Here is a 16344-nt window from a genome sequence, read left to right on the forward strand (position 1 = left end):
AAGAGTTGTGCGCCGCCCGGGAATCGAACCCGGGTCGCAAGAATGGGAATCTTGCATGATACCACTACACCAGCGGCGCGGCCGGCAGCGACCCCGCCCCGCCGCCCCTCGCACCCGCCCGGCCCCGCGGGGACCCCGGCCCGGGGCGATGCCGCGCCCCCGCCGCGCACCGGCACCCCTCGGCAGCGGCAAACTGAGGCTTCGCGCGGACACCCCGGGAAAATGGGAGTGACGGGGGACCCCCACCCACCCTTTCCGCGACAGCTGTCACTGGTGGTGGAGGACTGGAGGGATCCCTCTGGAGCACAAGGATTAGGGGTTCAGCCCTTCCAAGCGCGGAAAAGCTCAGGGATGCGCCAACAGGCACTTACAAACCCCGGGAAGGTCCGGGGGGAAACTGAGGCACAGCCCCCGGCACGTGACAGGGAGGGTGACAGCCGGTGGTGACATCCCGCGGGTCAGGGTTGTATTTAGGCACAGTAACAGGGTTGGGGGTGACAGCACTGGATGCACACCCGCGAGGGGCCCACGGGTGCCTGGCACCCACCAGGGTCAGGCGCTGCTGGGCTTTCATGGGAGGCACCCTCCTGCAGCCCTCCCTCCCTGGCCACTACCGTGGCAACGTGGCGGAAAGGCAAAGGTCACCCTCGTGGGGTGGCTTTGCAGCCCCTGGAGCCAGGCTGGAGCCTCCCGGAGACGCCAGTGTGTTTGTCACACGGTCTCTCCCCAAAACTCTGAGTGCCACAGGGGTGGCCGGTGGACACGTTCGGGATCGTGTCCTGGGTCTGCACCTCCCGCCACGTGGGGACACTTTGGAGGGACCGCCCCGCTCCAAAGGTCACCGTGCTGGCCGGGACGCGGCTGCCCACTCCGGCTTCCTGCGCTAGTCATGGGATGTGCAGCTCAGGACTCGTCGCAGCGCTGTCCCCGTGGGGGTGGCACCTCAGCCCCTGCCTCTGCATCCCTTCACTTTTCCCTGCCTGGGTCCTTTGTGTCCCAGGCATGACCCCTATCTGTCCCCTGTGTATGCCACGGCTCCAGTGTCCTGTCTCCTAAATGTCCCCGTGCAGGTCCCCTCCGAGTTTCCTGTGACTCCCGTGTCCCCGGCGTGCCTGTGCCATCTTGTGCCCTACGTGCCTCCTGTGCCCTCCCCCCTACTTGAGCCCCGCACGTTCCAGTGTCCCTTGTGTGCATTCCATGTGTCCTGTGAGTGTCCTGTGTCTCCCACATGTCCCCTCTGTGTCCCACGTGCATCCCCAGTGTGTTTCCTGCGTGCCCTCCACATCCCACGTGTGCCCCTGATATGTCCTATGCATGTCCCATGTAATGTCCCCACATGTGCCCCCAACAACATGTGCCCTGCTTGTGTTTCCCTGCATCCTGTGTGTCCTCATTGATCCCCCACGTGCACCCCTGACACGTCCAGCGTGTCTCCAGTGTGTGTTCCCACATGGCACACATGCCCCAAATGTATCCCATGAATGTCCGCTGTGTGTCCCCACATCCCCTGTGTGTGAGACGAGCGTCCCCACATCCCACGTGTGTCCCTTGCGTGCCCCGTGCATCCCACGCCCCTCCCACACGTACACCCGATGTGTCCCGCGTGTCCCCTGTGTGTCCCACATCCCGCGCGTGCCCCCGATATGTTCCGGCCGTGTCCCCCACGTGTCCCCACGACCCAGACATGTCCCTTACACGGCACGCATGTGTCGCATGCGTCCCCGGACGCCTCCCACCCGTTCCCCCGACCTATCCCGCGCGTGTCCCCTGCGCCCCCCGAGCGGCTGAGCGCTGTGGCCGCGCCCCAGGCGCGCCCCGCGGTCCCTTTAAGCGCGGGGGCGTGTCGGTGCTGCCGGGGCCGCCCGGCCCGGCCCGGCCCGTTAAAGGCCCCGGCGAGGGGCGCGCGCGGCACTCGGGCGGGGGCGGCGGGCCGGGGGCCGGGGCCCGGGGCCCGCAGGATGTACACGCTGACGCGGGGCCCCAGCAAGCTCGCCACGCAGCGCCGCACAGGTACCGGGGGGCGCGGGGCCGGGGGGCGCGGGGGCTCCGTGCTGTCCCGTCCCGCCCCGCGCCGCTCCCCCCTGACGCCCCGCACCCCCCGCAGGTCCCACGCAGCAGGCGGTGGAGAGCAGCAAACTGGGCGAGCTGCGGGGGCGGCCGCAGCCCGGCCCGTGGCCCCCCGCCAGGTGAGCCCCGCGCGCCGCCGTGACCTTGGGAAGGGGACCGGCACCGGGGCGGCCGGGCCGTGACCTTGGGAAGGGGAGCGGGACGGCCGGGCCGCCTGACGGGAGGCGGGAGGGGGACCCGGGGGTCTCCGCTCGGTGCCGCTGGCCCCGGGGGTCTCAGCCGTGCCGGTGCCCGCACGCGTCCCGCGGAGCTCTGTACACGCGTGGCGTGGGCCGCCCCGCGCCGGGGACACGCCGGAGTCGCTGGCCCTCCTCCTTCCCACGGGTCGTCCCCAAAAAATCGCGGGGAGCGGGATCGGTGGGGTCACGCCAAGGAGGCGGCGCGGGGGGGTCCCCGGTGCGGGGCAGAGCCGGGGCCGGGCTTGTCCAACCCCCCCGCGCCCGCCCCGCGGACGGCCCCGATTGCACAAACCGGCGGCGGGGCCAGCGCCGGCCCCGCGGTGTCACCGCCCGCCTTGGCCGCGCCGCGCACCCACGGGGGCCGCGGAGCCCACGCGGAGCTGGCGATCCCCTCTGCCCCTAAAGCCGGGGGGGCACTTCCTGGGAGAATTCCAGCGTCCAGCAGCAGCAGCACCTGGAGCTGCCGGGTGGGTGCTGAGGGGTATTCCAGTGGCTGGGAGGTGATGATGGGATCCCTAAGGAGACCCTTTCCCGGCTGGTGGGCTGGGGTCAAAGCACACCCAGACAGGGCGGTGGGACCCCGCTAGTTCTGCACGTCCTCTCCAGCTCCAAGAAATGGATAAGAGCCACCCCCTGTCCCCCCACCCAGTTCCTCTCCTTCCCAGGATCCCTGTAATTCACTGGAGTGGCTTCTACCACTCTTGCCTTCCTCCTGCTTGCCCACTGCCCCGGGCTGTGGGGGCTTGAGGGTCACTGCCCTTCCCTGCCCCTGCCTGCAGATCTGCAGGAGCTGCCTGCTCCCAGTCTCTCCTGCCCTCCAAACCTACTCCTAGGGCCCCTTAGACTTTGTCCCATGAGAAACGTGGCTGTTGCAGACATGTCCTGCCCTGGAGCTGGGCAGAAAAGCCAAAATACTGGAGTTTTGCACTGAACATGCTCTCAGGTCTCATCCCAAGTTTTTCCTTTAGCTCTGGTGGCTGTTGCTGTGTCCAGGCAGGGGTTGGTTGAAGTGCCCCTCGCCAGAGGGGATCCCAGCTCTGAGGAAGCCTGACCTGCTCCCACTTGACAAAGGGTTACATCCCGGTCCTGGGGCACCTTGGGGACATGCTGGGGCCAGAGCTGTTGCAGTGAACCTGGGTGCTTCATCTGCAGAGGATGGCACATCCCCTGTCCAGTACCTAACTGGATTTCACTTCCATTTCCTAATATTCCTGCAATTTTGGTGGCAGATTCTTTATTTTAGGGACTGCCCTTGGTGCTAGGTGGGAGGTGGGCAGCTGATGCTTTTCCCCAGGGAGCCCCCCTTGCACCCCTCCTGTGTCAGAATCCCCTATCCCTGGGAGCTGGGTCCCTTTCCATCCCAGTCCTTGGGGACAGGGCTGGGTGACCACAGCTGTGGGTCAGTGTGTGCACCATGGGACAGCCCAGGACACCTGAACCACCCCAGTTCTTGCTGGGGTGGGCAGAGCTGCCTGTGCCCTCACCCCCCCTTGCTTCCCTCCCTCCATAGCCCAGCGCAGAAACTCGTCTTCAACAGAGTGAATGGCAAGAGGCCCCCACTGCTGCTGCAGCAGATCTCGGCCCCTGAAGAGTGTTACACCCTGGCCCACGAGGAGAACGTCCGCTTTGTCTATGAAGGTGAGGGCAGAGCGTCCTTGCGGCAGCGCCCAGGGGAGCTGGAGCATGTGGAGTCCCTCCCCAGCACCCACACCATGCTGGGGACATCGGTGGCAGGGATGGAGTCCCCGTCCTGGGGACTTGCCCTCCTTTGCTTCCTGCTCCTGTCCCGCAGCCCCCCACACCGGGAACCCCCATCCCAAACCCACCCAGTGCTTGTTCCCCCTCCCCAGCCTGGCAGCAGGTAGAGCAGCAGCTGGACGGCAGCCGGAGTGGGGAGAGCGCCTGCGGCCCTGTGCAGTACGTGGAGAAAACCCCCAACCCCGGACTCAAAAGTAAGTGGGAAGTGGTTGTGGCACTTTGGGGTGCATCAGGCTCGGGGTGCAATGGGCTGCTCTGGGCTCAGCCTGCACCTGAGCATGGCTGTGGTGGAAGGAGGAGGAGGATTCCAGTGCTGGATGTGCCACAGGGGCTGGGTCTGTCCTGCTGGTGCTGAGGTCACTCTGGGGGTGCTGGGGGGAGACAGCTGGCCCCAGGCACTGTGGTGGGGATGTCCCACTGTGTCTCTTGGAGGACACCTGGATGCTGACTCCTCTGGGATTCAGACCTTCTCCAGCCACCAAGGGGTTCAGCATCATGCTGGAGCGAGAGGAGATCCCTGTGGGGACCTGCTTCTCCTGGGGCCAGCAGGACCAGTCAGTCATGGGGACAACATTTGTCTGGTGGCACCTGGAGTCAGGGCAGTGGCAGCAGCCTGGGGGCTCTTGCAGCAGCTGAGAGCTCCCCAAGGAAGAGAGTATCCCTGTAAACCCAGTTTGGCCTTCTGGGGACATGGCACAGGGGTGGGGGAAACCTGGGGGTGTCATTAGACTGGAGATCAGGGAAAGGTTCTTCCCCAGAGGGTGCTGGGCACTGCCCAGGCTCCCCAGGGAATGGGCATGGCCCCGAGGCTGCCAGAGCTCCAGGAGCGTTTGGACAGCGCTGCCAGGGATGCCCAGAGTGGGGTTGTTGGGGTGTCTGTGCAGGGCCAGGGTGGGACTGGGTGATCCCTGTGGGTCCCTTCCCGCTCAGGGTATTCTGTGATTCTGTGGTTATTTTTTCTGGTGGTTTGGTGGGGAGCACCCAGAGCTCTGCTCCACCTGCTCCCCTCTCTCCCTCCACTCTCTTTCAGACTTTGTTCCCATCGACCTGGAGGAGTGGTGGGCACAGCAATTTCTGGCCAAAATCGAGAACTGCTCATAAAAGGGAAGAAAAGGTTGCGTTTGGTTTCTTTTTAAGAGAACCGAAGCTGCGAGCACCTGGTCACAACCCAGAACCGGTGGCGTTTTTGAACCACATTTTTAAAAGATGCCCGAAGTGGAGTGACCCAGCCCAGCAGGACCGGACCACAGCCATGCCCGGCCGCGTGCCCTCCCTGTGCCCGGCAGAGGAGCAGCGTGCGGCCCCAGCCAGGATTCCTTAAGTGCCAGTTCTCGGACTGCTGCAGCTCCTGCAGCCTCCAGCTCCCAGGGACACTGCGGTGCCATGCTGGGCACGAGGGAGCGGCTCCCCCCTGCAGCCGTAGCCACGGGGAGGACAGTGGGGGGCTGTAGCAGGACCGCCAGACAATAAAGCGCTGAAACTGCCCGTGGAGCTGCGCTTGTGGGATGGGGAAGAGGGGGAAGCAGGGGGGTGCAGCATCATGCCCTGGAGAGGGGGTGCTCCCAGCTGGTTCGTGGCTCAGTGGGTACCTGGTGTCTGTGGATTCAAGGGGTTGGAGATCCCCTTCCTTGGAGCTGCATCCTTGCCCCCATGCTGCCTCATCTCCCAGGGCTCAGCGAGGGGCTGGTGCTGTCTTAGGTGATGTTTGGGGGGGCATATGGGCATCTGCAGGGGGCTGAGCACCCTGGCTGTGCTCCAGAGCCGGACTGCAGCGTGTAGGTGGGCACAGCTGCAGGAGTGGGAGTGCCAGGGCTAGTCTGACACTGCCATGGAGGCCAAAAGGCATTTTGAGTGTCAAGCTTGAGGTCTCCCCCTCACCTGTGGTTGTCTGGGGGAGCTGAGAGAGGATAGCTGTGGCTGCCTGAGGCAGAAAGGAAGGGGACTCCCATTTCTGCTTCCCCACAAAAACTCCTCAGCTGCTGGGCTTTTCCAAGCTGCACTGAGCCTTTCCAGTTCTGGTTTTGTAGGACACCCCTCTACCCCCTCATCCTTCTCCCCGAAGCAGAGAGCAGGAGGCCAGCACAGGCTGAACAGAGTCTGATTCCAAAGGAGGCCAGGAAACACCCACTGGAAAAAAAAATCATCTTTATTATTCCTATGCTGGGAATAACAACCACACTGCAGCCAGTGGGGAGTAGAAGCCGCCCAGGAGCCATGTTGCTTCTCCCACCTGGGAGGCCAGAGAAGTGCCAGCAGCAGCTGTGCCCCTGGCAGCACATGCCCACGGAGCACTCCTGGTCCTGCTCCTGCCCCGGGCTGGCACGCCTGGCACTGTGGCTGTGACTGAAATTGGGAGCAGCACCATGCACAGCCCACAGTGCCCGCCTTGCTGACAGGCAGGTTGTTCCAGCCCCGCGGACAGGGACATGCTGCTTCCATAACACTTCCTTCACTGATGGCCCCAGAGTGATGGAGGGCTGGGGTCAGGGCATGTTATCCTTGCCATGGACTTGTGGCCAGAGTGGGGGTTACGCTGCTTCTGTGCCCCCACCCCAGCACCAAACCTTGCAGGGGCACCAGTGCCAACAGGACATGGATGATTGCTGCTGTGCTCAGGGCACTGCCAGCCCGTGGCAATTTTGCATCTCACCCCCTGAAACCTCCACATTGCCACTGTTCCCCATCCCAGGCAAAGCCTGGGAGGCTCTACTACATCCTGCTGTACTTCCCTTTCCAGGAAAAACAGTTACTGGGAGTTTCAGCACTTCAGGCACCCTCCCAGCAAAAAGCATCTCCCTTTGTCTTCCCTCCCTGGGAAAGTGACTGGTGCTGGGATTCTCCCCTGCATGGTGCCCTGGCAGTGGCTGGCTCTGCTGTCCCCCAGGATGCTCCCAGGGAGCAACCCCTTCCTGCCAGCAGCTCCAAAGGGCTCCAAGGTGTCCAGGGAGGCCATCCACCTGCTGGCTGCTGACTAATAAAAACACACATCTTTAAGATCTGGGGAAATTCTTAGTAACATGATGCACCATCGTTCTGAACAACAACATTAGGCAAAGGGAAGAAATGGAACAGGAAAGAATGAGTCAGTCACAAGGAAAAAAAATGAAAACCCAACCCAAAAATATAACCCAACCCCTGACAATGCAATCACTGGGAGGGAAACAGCCCCCCTTGCCATAAATATTAATTAGTTATGTGCAATTGTGTGTAGTACTATAGTGCAAATAGCTCTGCATTGATTGTGGGGCAGCGCCCGAGGGGCTGGCCCAGGTGACACAGGGACTAGTTAAAGACAGACAAGAATCAACACAGATTTCCAACAAACAAACAAAAAACCCCCACCAACCCTGCCACTGGCAAACTCCAAAAAGAAATTGCCTCCTCCAACTGGGCCCAGGCAGGACTGGGCAATGCTGGTGCCCAGCAGCATCGCGGAGCCAGGCAGGGGCAGGACAGGCCCTTTGCTCCCTGCCTACTGCTGGAGCAGCCTGGTGAGGGGCAGAGGGGATGAGGAGGGGGATGCAGGACAGATACGGTCTGGTTGGAGCTGTGTGGGGTGTAAGGGGTGAGCTCAGCAGGACATGGGCACAGTGAGGGCATGGCTGGCTTCACACTGGTCCCGTGGCTGCACTGCACAGTGCAGGGCAGTGCTGCTGGCAGAACCCCTGCATGGGCACAACACTGAGGCCAGCAGTGTCCCTGGGCACCCTGTGACACTTCACACCCATCCCACAGAGCACAGCCAAGACCCTGCAGCACCTCTCACACAACCCAGCAGCGTCCCCAGGGACCTTGTGGCACCTCTCCCCCCTCCCAGCAGTGTCCCTGGGCACCCCTCGCCCCTTGCTGCCTCCAGCTCTGGCTCCCCAGCCGTGCCCATTACGTGCTGTTCCCGGGGCCAAACTCTGGGCATTGCTCCAGCACCACGTCCTACCTCTCACCCAGTGCCAGCTCCTGGCACCACACAGCTCCCCTTGCACGGCTGGGGCCAGTGCCAGCTCCTCGGGCCAGGCTTGGCAAGCAGGCAGGAGGAGACAGAGTTTTCCCAAGCAGTTAAAGGAGACAGAGCCTCCTCTTTCCCATGCCAGGCAGGTGCCAGACAGGAGCTGAGCTGTCCCCCTGCCGGCTGGACACGAAGTGCTCCCACGGGCGATCCCAGTGCCTCCTATGGGGTCGGTTTGGATCTGAGCTATGTGACAGCCTCCGGCTAAACCACGAGCAACCACCAAACAACACGTGGACATGCGGGTGAGGACCACGGGGCAGCATCCTGCTGGGTGTGAGCGACAGGCAGGGAAGGGGGGAACAGGGGGAATCCTGCTCCTCCTCTGCCAGCCCAAGTCCAACACCCCTCTCCACCCTTCCAGGCTCCTCCCGGCTTTTTGGGCGGAAGTTTTTTGCTGTGTGGATGGATGAAGGCTGGAGAGTGGCAGTGTCACATGCGCACACCCATGCGTGCCCAGAGCCGGTGCCAGCAGCAGGAGCGCTGCCATCCTCTCTCTCACCCCTCCCTGGTGAAAAGTTTTACATTTATACAGTATTTAAGACACGCTGATATATAAATTACTGTCTCTATATATACTATGTATAGGCTGAGGGCCAGTCTGTGACGAAGGGCACCGGAGGGGCTCATTTCCCTCTGTCCTCTGTGTAGTGCTGGAAGCGAGTGAAGCTCATGAAGACCTGCTCCAGGGAGATCTGGCTCACCGAGTAGTCCTCCAAGCGATACTTCTCTTTGGCTTTCTCCAGGGCCCCAAAGACCTGCAAGGGAGGGCAGAGTGACTTGGTGGAGAGACCCCCAGGACCCCAGGGGGAACCCCAGGCTGTGACAGGGAACACCACACTATGATAGGGATCTCCCAGATAGGCTGTGACAGGGAACCCCAGGCTGTGACAGAGGAATCCCCAAGCTGTGGCAGGGAAAACAGAAAGCTTTTTTCTCCAGGGAGACCGAGGAAAATGACACCTTCCCTAGCAGGAGAGTGGGGAGAAGCCAGGAATATCTGACACCATTTAAAAATATATGCTGTGGATATGATTGTTTTACACATATGTGATAAATGCATACATATATACACACACACATACATATATATTTACATATATACACACGTATCTGGCCTTGAATCCCTGCCCAAGGTTTCTGCTAATGCATTATATATATAAAATCTTAATATAATAAAGAAAAAACTACATAGGATACACTATACATAACTATCTGTATATAGCATACAGATCATTTTTACACTTCATTACATATATATATTTATAAACTCACTCGCTCTAGTTTTTATATAATCCTATACATAGTTTTTATATAATCTGTATACTGTGTACTCTATATATACTCTATACACTATACTATATACTTGATATAGAGTATGAACTCCAGAGTACATAATCTGTATAGAGTATTACCTTACACCCTATAGAGTATATAATATAGTATATATTGTATATATACAATATTCAGTATATTATATACACTACATCCAGTGCATATAATAGATACATAAAAATATATATATACTTAGATACTGCATATGAAAATTATCTGTACACTATGAATATCTGTCCTATACATGTATTTATATATAGATAATGTACATATAGACAGATAGTGTATATAGAGATATACTATGTATATACTCTATAGGCAACTCTGTATACTGTATGCAGAGGGTTACATACTGTATCTGTACTGTGGGCTTTTTAAGTGTCCCTGGGCTGGGACCCCTCAGCAGCAGAGGCTGGGTAAAGGTGGGACCACACGGTGCCTACGTGGCACCACCTAAAGCCACTGCCAGGGGGTCCCTGGGGCTGAGGGGCAGGAGCAGGGCGGTGCCAGCACGGGGAAGCTGTGCCCACCCGTGCCACAGCAGAATGCAGCGCGGGAAGGATGCATCACCGAAAGCAAAGCACCACACAGGAAGGGGCAGGAGAAGGGTTCCCAGCACCCCCTTACCTGTGCCCAGCTGAGGTTCTTGTTGGTCAAGTGGTAATGCACCATGCCCTGGTGCTCGTGCTTCAGGACGCTGCCTGGGGAATCGAGCAGGGAGAGGCTCTGGGTTAGGGAATGTGCTGAAGTTCACACCCAGCCCCTGCTTTGAGGGCAACAGCTCCAGCAGCTCACGGTACCTGGGAAAGTCTTCTCCACGAAGGCCTTGAAGGCCTGCAGCTCACCCTCCTCCTCACTCCGGGTTTTGGCCAGCAAGGTGTATCCACTGCCAAACTTGCTTTTGAGGTGCTGGGGGCTGCCCAGGCACTTGAACTGCCCATTCACCATGATGGCCAATCGTGTGCACAGCGCCTCGCACTCCTCCATGCTGCAGGAAGGACAGGACTCGTTCAGAGAAGCCCAGGATGGTTTGGGTTGGAAGGAACCTTAAAGCTCATCTCGATCCACCCCCTGCCATGAACAGGGACACCTTCCACTAGAACAGGCTGCTCCAAGCCCAGTCCAGCACTCCCCTTGAACACTTCCAGGGATGGGGCAACCACAGCTTCTCTGGGCATGTAAGCGCCAGGACAGAAGCAGAAGCTTCTGGGAAGCGCCTGGAGGTGTATTCCCTTCTCTCTGGACTCTTCAAGGAGGGAGATCTGGGTAAAGCCAGTCACTGGCTGTGCATGCCCACCCACCAGGCCCTGGAGGTGCGTCCCATCCCTTGGACCCCACCACTCTCCCTGATCTCTCGTGCCAAGCCCTGCCCAGCCAAGTGTCACCTGTGGGAGGTGAAGATGATGGATTTGCCACACTCCCGCGTCCGTGTCACTGCATCCCAGAGCAAGCGCCGGGCCACGGGGTCCATGCCAGTGGAGGGCTCATCCAGGAAGATCACAGGAGGGCCACCAATGAGGGCAATGCCAGCACTCAGCTTCCGCTTGTTCCCACCACTGCGGAGGAATCACAGAATCGTTAAGGTTGCAAACGACCCGCAAGAGCATCGAGTCCAACCTGCAGCCGAAAATGGGAGCGGGAACGGGGACAGAGACCCAATAGGAGCACAGGGAGCATCACAAGAGAGGAGGGGCAGCACTTTGTCCGTGGCTGCTCTCACCTGTAGGTCCTGACGAGCTTGTCGGCGTGCGGCTCCAGCAGCAGCCCCCGCAGCATGTTCTCCACGCAGCTGCCGATGTAGCGCTCGGGGATGCCGCGCAGCCGCGCGTACATGCTCAGCGTCTCGCGCCCCGTCATGTGCTCCAGGAGGGCATCGAACTGCGGGCAGTACCCGATGCGCTGCTGCACCTTGGGCCGAGAGGAAGGCACAGCAATCAGCTCACGGGCAGGCTTTGCTGCTCCTCTGGGAGGTTTTGCTCAGAGTGACGGGAACTGAGCCGCAGCTCTGAGACCGTGAGGGAAATGCCCCCTGGAGAAGCTGGGCTGACAGGGATGGACACAGATGTGTCTCTGGGCAGCAACTGGGTGGGCTCATAATGCCTGTGCCAAGCTGGTTCTTCACTGTGAGGGAGCATTTTGGGTGGCCCAGGCTCTCAGGAGAAGGAAAGCGCTGGAGGGATGGTACCTCCCCCATGTCCTGGTCACTTCCAGGGACAAGAGCATGAGACAAGGCAGTTCCAGGGAAGGAAGCAATTTGGGGCATGCTCTCAGGGAATGTTCTCTATGTCTGGGGTCCCCATTCACTTAAGAGTTGGACTCAATGGTCCTTGTGGGTTCCTTCCAAATCGGAATATTGTGAAATCTGGGACAGTGCTGGAGGAATCCCAGGACTGGACCGAAAGCCTAACCCCTGCTCATCTCCTCCTCTTCCAAAGCAAGTGGGCAATTCCCAGCAAGAAGACCCCTAGCAGAGGTCTGGAAAGGTTTGAAACACTCATTTTAGAGACCATCCTCCAATATTTTCCACATTTCCAGCTATGGAGGTAAACCCTTTGGTGAAGGGTTTGCCACCCTCACCAGGTTTGGACTCCATCTGTATCACATCTGCAATCCCAGTGGAGAGGGGACTGCTTCCACATGGCAGATAATGGAGAGCTGAGCCAGCCAAGGACACAATGTCCCTGGGATGTTGTCTCTGCCTCTGGAACTGCAACCATGTCCTCTGGAGGCACCTGCAGGGTGGCTCAGCCCAGCCAAACACAGGACGGGTCTGCAACACCACCTCACCCCTGCAGCCCTGGGTACCTTCTTGATGTTGGCCAGAATGCTGTGGCCATCCACAAAGGCGTCCCCTGATGTGATGCTCTCGTCACCCGTCAGCATCTTGAAGGTGGTGGTTTTGCCCGCTCCGTTGAAGCCAAGGAGACCAAAGCATTCCCCCTTGCTGACGGCCAAGGAGATCCTGTCCACTGCCAGCAGGGACTCCCGGCTGTCGTACACCTGGAGGAGACCACACACGAGCCACGTGTCACTGCCCGATGGCACGGCAAGGCAGGCTGTGGCTTTGCCAGCCCCCAGAGGACACGGCTCAGATGACAGCAGGATGCTCAGGTCATCTCTCCTCACCTTGGTGAGCTCCTTGATGACCAGAGGGCTGCTGAGAGACGACAGCAGTTCTGGTGGCGACTCCAAAACCTTCTTCCTCTCATCTGCCACATCCCTGTCCTCTGGCAGCACAGACACCCTGTTCAGCAGGGCCACCTAAACACAGGGGGAGGACACACTCTGCTGTCACCTGGCTGCTGGGGGATGAACGGGGTCCTCCAGCGTCCCCAGCCCTGGCAGGATCCACCCCTTCCATCAGCCACCTCTGGGGATGCCTCACTCCCTTTGCCAATCCGTACCCTTAACAGGACTGGCTCCTCCCAGCTCTGGGGATGCTCCCTGGGAAGATGATTGAGGTGGTGAGAGTCTGTCTCCAGCTCACAGGGACTGCTGGCCTGGGTTTGGAGGGCACGTTACTGCTCCCTCCCTCGTGCTTCACTCACCCATTTCCGCCGCCTGCAGATGCCACAGACCAGAGTTCTCAGTCTCCAGAGAAGGTTTGTCTCAATGAGGAAGAGGAGGAAGAGGAAAGAGAAACCCTGGACGGCCAAGGAAGTCAGGTACCGCCCGATCCCAGGGGTCTCCCAGGAAAAGTAGTTCATCTGATAACTGATATCTGAGGAGGGATGGAACAAAATCAACTCCTGGATCAAGTCACACTCTGGGGAGGGGCAGATAAACTCCAGAGGATGCTGTGAGCCCAAAGCTTTGCCAGGCTCATCTCCATCCCACACTGGCTCCCTGCCCAAAGCTCCTTCCAATGCTTCCCACAAGAGGATTTGGGTCTGGAGGGGATCTGGCAGAAGATTCCCAGTTGAGGCAGGCAGAGGACACCAATCTTGGGATTGGGATTTCTTTACACATCTGTGAAACTTCCCCTAGCCCACATTTTCCTCCAAATCATGAGTAAGGTGATCCAGTTAAGCAGCTTTTTCCTATGCATGTCCTCATATGCTGCCCAGTTTCTGCTCTAAAATGGTACCTGGAGCTACTGCCCAGGTAGAGGCCCCATGGATCTGCCCAGTTCCACCATCCACCCCACACAACTCCCCTCAGGCTGTGGGGGCTGGCCAGGTGAGGACATGGAGACTCACTGAAGGCCTTGCAGATGAAGATGGCTTCAACAGAGGAGGTGCAGAACTGAATGAACTCGTAGTTCTGGTAGAAGTCACTGATGCACTGGCCCAAGCAGTAATTCGGTAAGATGAGAAAAACTTTATCCAGGGTTTTGGAGAGGTCCACCAAACCCAGCTCTGAAACAGGAGAACAGGTGGATCAATGCATTAGAGACTGGTGGTTTGGGAGGAAAAAACTCTGATACTGCCAAGTTTAGAGGGAAACCAAACATATTTTGTTACATAGAATGGGTGGGAGTGGACTGTTGCAGGGTTTTATGGCTATTGTGGGAAGAGCCCTGGGGTGAGAGAGCCCCCCTGGGGGCTGGAGCTTCTTGGTGATGGCTGGGCAGGTGCAGAGGGCACTGACCCACCTGGGATGCTCATGATGGTGACGGCGAGGAAGGTGGCGGTGCCGGACAGGATGTTGAAGATGGTGAGACGGGTGTAGGCTGTGGCTGCCACTGAGAAGAAGAAGCTGAGGAGGTACATGAGGGGGATGATGGCCCAGCCATAAAGGAGGAAGATCAGCATCACATCAACGAGGTGGCTGTCCTGGGTGAAGGCTTGCACGTTGAAGGCTTGGAATATCACCTGGGGCACAGCAATGTGGGGAGAAGGCACATTTGGCTTGACCTCAGGTGATGTCTCCTTGTCCCAGCAGCCCAGGACCCAAGCAACCCCTCATGGATGAGTGCTACCAGCAGCCCATGGCTGCCCCCAGGGGAGGCCCTTTCTGCAGACTGGGATGCAGAAGGGCAGATCTGGGGAATTCCTCTCCAAGATCCCATGGATTTAACATTTTCTAGTCCCAACAGCCAAGTGTTCAGCTGCCAGAGGCAACTGCCCCAGCTGGTTGGCCATGGTCCAGCTCCCAGCAGGACCAAGGGACAGCTTTCTTGCTGGTCCTTTCTACAGAGACAACACCAGTGGCCTTGTCCTTCTCCCTGCACCCACACGTACCCCAGAGGAGCAGCACCCAGAGCTCCCACCAACGGGGAGGGCATTGGGGTGCCAGGGGTGACTCACCAACATCAGAGCACAAGGGATGAGGAAGTTGATGATGTCCCAGAGCAGAGCAGAAAGCCAGAAGTTGACCACGTAAACGCCGCTGACAAACTGGACATGCTTGGCCTTGATGGCGCGTTCGCTGACCAGCAGCAGCGCGAAGGTGCTGGCGAGCGAGGCCATGCCATACAGCAGGTTGATGGCAATGGCAAACCCAGTCTGGCCTCTGTGGGGACAGGGGGACACGTTAGGGCAGGGACACCTCAGCAAACCAGTGCTGAGGCTACACAGGGCCAGCATAGAATCATAGAATAGTCTCAGTGAGATGGGAGCCACAGGGATCATCCAGTCCCACCCTGGCCCTGCACAGACACCCCAACAACCCCACCCTGGGCATCCCTGGCAGCGCTGTCCAAACGCTCCTGGAGCTCTGGCAGCCTTGGGGCCATGCCCATTCCCTGGGGAGCCTGGGCAGTGCCCAGCAGCCTCTGGGGAAAGAACCTTTCCCTGATCTCCAGCCTGAGCCTGCCCTGACACAGCTCCAGCTGTTCCTTGGGGTCCTGTCTCTGGTTACAGAGAGCAGAGACCAGCACCTGCCCCTCTGCTGCCCCTCTTGAGGAAGCTGTGGCCAGCACACCCACTCTGGGCTTGCTGAAGAAACACTCAAGGGAGACAATCATCCCGCAGGCACAGCCCACCCTGCACACCACAGACCTCCACCCAGCCTTGGCAAGGCCCCACACATGGCCCCTCTGGTCTAGGTGAGGTTCAGAGGCCCTGGATGGGAGGTTTTGTGAAGAGCATGGCCACGTGGCCTCCTCTCCTATGAGCACCCGGGGAAAAGTAACCCCAACCAGTATCTTGAGGGGAACAGCCACCCTCTGAGATGTGCCTGGGGTGACGTAGCTGCCAGGCTCAGCAGGTAAGTCATCTCCACAGCTTTGCTCCCCTGACCTCCTGAGTGCAATCACAGCTACATTTGAGTCTGAGAAGCTTCAGCCTGGCTCCTCCACTGACCCCAGTACAACCAAGCCAACATGCACCATGGGAGCCCTGAGCCCCAGCAGGAATGCGAGCCTGGTGCCATCACACGTACTCCATGAGCTGGTCCTTGGCCTTCTCGGTGATGTTGCGGGGCTGGGGGTAGTTGGTGACGGTGATGGAGGCGTTGGGGCCTGCCAGCACCCTGAGGACGGCGTTGTCTGCCAGCATGAGGGCAGTGGCTGGGGAGTGGTAGGCCTGGTTGTTGAAGAGCGCCGTGACCAGCGTGCGGTTCCCTGCTCCCTCGAAGGAGGCGGCTGCAATGTAGTGCTCGTTGAAGGCTCCTCCCTCCTCAGAGGCTCGGGAGATGAGGTACTCCTCCAGCCCACCTGCCAAACACCACCGCTGTTACAGGCGGGCTCCATCACACCAGAGCTAACTGAGGCCAGCTGGAGAGGAGCCCAGGCAGACTCAGCCCTGGTGGCCCACCCTAGTCCTGATCATAGAAATGCAGATCCGTAGGATCTCCTGAGTTGGAAAGGACCCACAAGGATCATCGAGTTCAACTCCCAGCCCTGCACAGGACACCCCAACAATCCCACCCCGTGCATCCCTGAGAGCATTGTCCAAAGCTCCTTGAGCTCTGGGAGCACTGGGGCCATGACCACTTCCCTGGGGAGCCTGTTCCAGTAGCCACAAACATGGGGTTATGGAGAAGACAGCTCTGCTCAGG

General features: G+C 59.2%; 2 protein-coding genes and 1 non-coding gene across 3 annotated transcripts in view; 1 reads left to right on the plus strand and 2 right to left on the minus strand.

Annotated features, from left to right (window-relative positions):
- Positions 1 to 8: 8 nt before the first annotated feature.
- TRNAG-CCC lies at positions 9 to 79 on the minus strand. Its single transcript has one exon. It is a non-coding gene; the product is annotated as a tRNA-Gly (tRNA).
- A 1813-nt stretch (positions 80 to 1892) lies between these two features.
- On the plus strand, positions 1893 to 5549 carry MCRIP2 (MAPK regulated corepressor interacting protein 2). Its single transcript, XM_042036960.1, has 5 exons — positions 1893 to 2010; positions 2105 to 2186; positions 3817 to 3944; positions 4157 to 4258; positions 5095 to 5549. Exons 1-5 carry the CDS (start codon positions 1959 to 1961, stop codon positions 5163 to 5165), a joined length of 435 nt encoding a protein of 144 aa, XP_041892894.1. The 5' UTR covers positions 1893 to 1958; the 3' UTR covers positions 5166 to 5549.
- A 643-nt stretch (positions 5550 to 6192) lies between these two features.
- The window catches only part of ABCA3 (ATP binding cassette subfamily A member 3), a 32586-nt gene continuing 22434 nt past the window's right edge, over positions 6193 to 16344 (minus strand). Inside the window, exons 20-31 of the mRNA XM_042036959.1 lie at positions 15727 to 16000; positions 14652 to 14856; positions 13997 to 14216; positions 13602 to 13760; positions 12951 to 13123; positions 12529 to 12663; positions 12208 to 12402; positions 11123 to 11310; positions 10788 to 10958; positions 10203 to 10390; positions 10030 to 10103; positions 6193 to 8825 (exon numbers count right to left, since the gene is read on the minus strand). Of these exons, the coding sequence (XP_041892893.1) occupies positions 8694 to 8825; positions 10030 to 10103; positions 10203 to 10390; positions 10788 to 10958; positions 11123 to 11310; positions 12208 to 12402; positions 12529 to 12663; positions 12951 to 13123; positions 13602 to 13760; positions 13997 to 14216; positions 14652 to 14856; positions 15727 to 16000 (2114 nt within the window). The 3' untranslated portion in view covers positions 6193 to 8693. The remainder of the gene's footprint in view (positions 8826 to 10029; positions 10104 to 10202; positions 10391 to 10787; positions 10959 to 11122; positions 11311 to 12207; positions 12403 to 12528; positions 12664 to 12950; positions 13124 to 13601; positions 13761 to 13996; positions 14217 to 14651; positions 14857 to 15726; positions 16001 to 16344) is intronic.

This window comes from Corvus kubaryi, unplaced genomic scaffold (assembly GCF_017639235.1).
Source record: "Corvus kubaryi isolate FWS band 111438036 unplaced genomic scaffold, C.kubaryi_AGA036_p1.0 37387, whole genome shotgun sequence".
NCBI classification, from domain to species: Eukaryota; Metazoa; Chordata; class Aves; order Passeriformes; family Corvidae; genus Corvus; species Corvus kubaryi.

Excerpts from the sequence above, each read along its gene's own strand:
- MCRIP2 (XM_042036960.1), top strand. The coding sequence starts at position 1,959 with ATGTACACGCTGACGCGGGGCCCCAGCAAGCTCGCCACGCAGCGCCGC. Across the intron at positions 2,187-3,816 it reads GGCCCGTGGCCCCCCGCCAG|CCCAGCGCAGAAACTCGTCT; the intron begins GTGAGCCCCGCG and ends CTCCCTCCATAG. Across the intron at positions 4,259-5,094 it reads CCCCAACCCCGGACTCAAAA|ACTTTGTTCCCATCGACCTG; the intron begins GTAAGTGGGAAG and ends ACTCTCTTTCAG.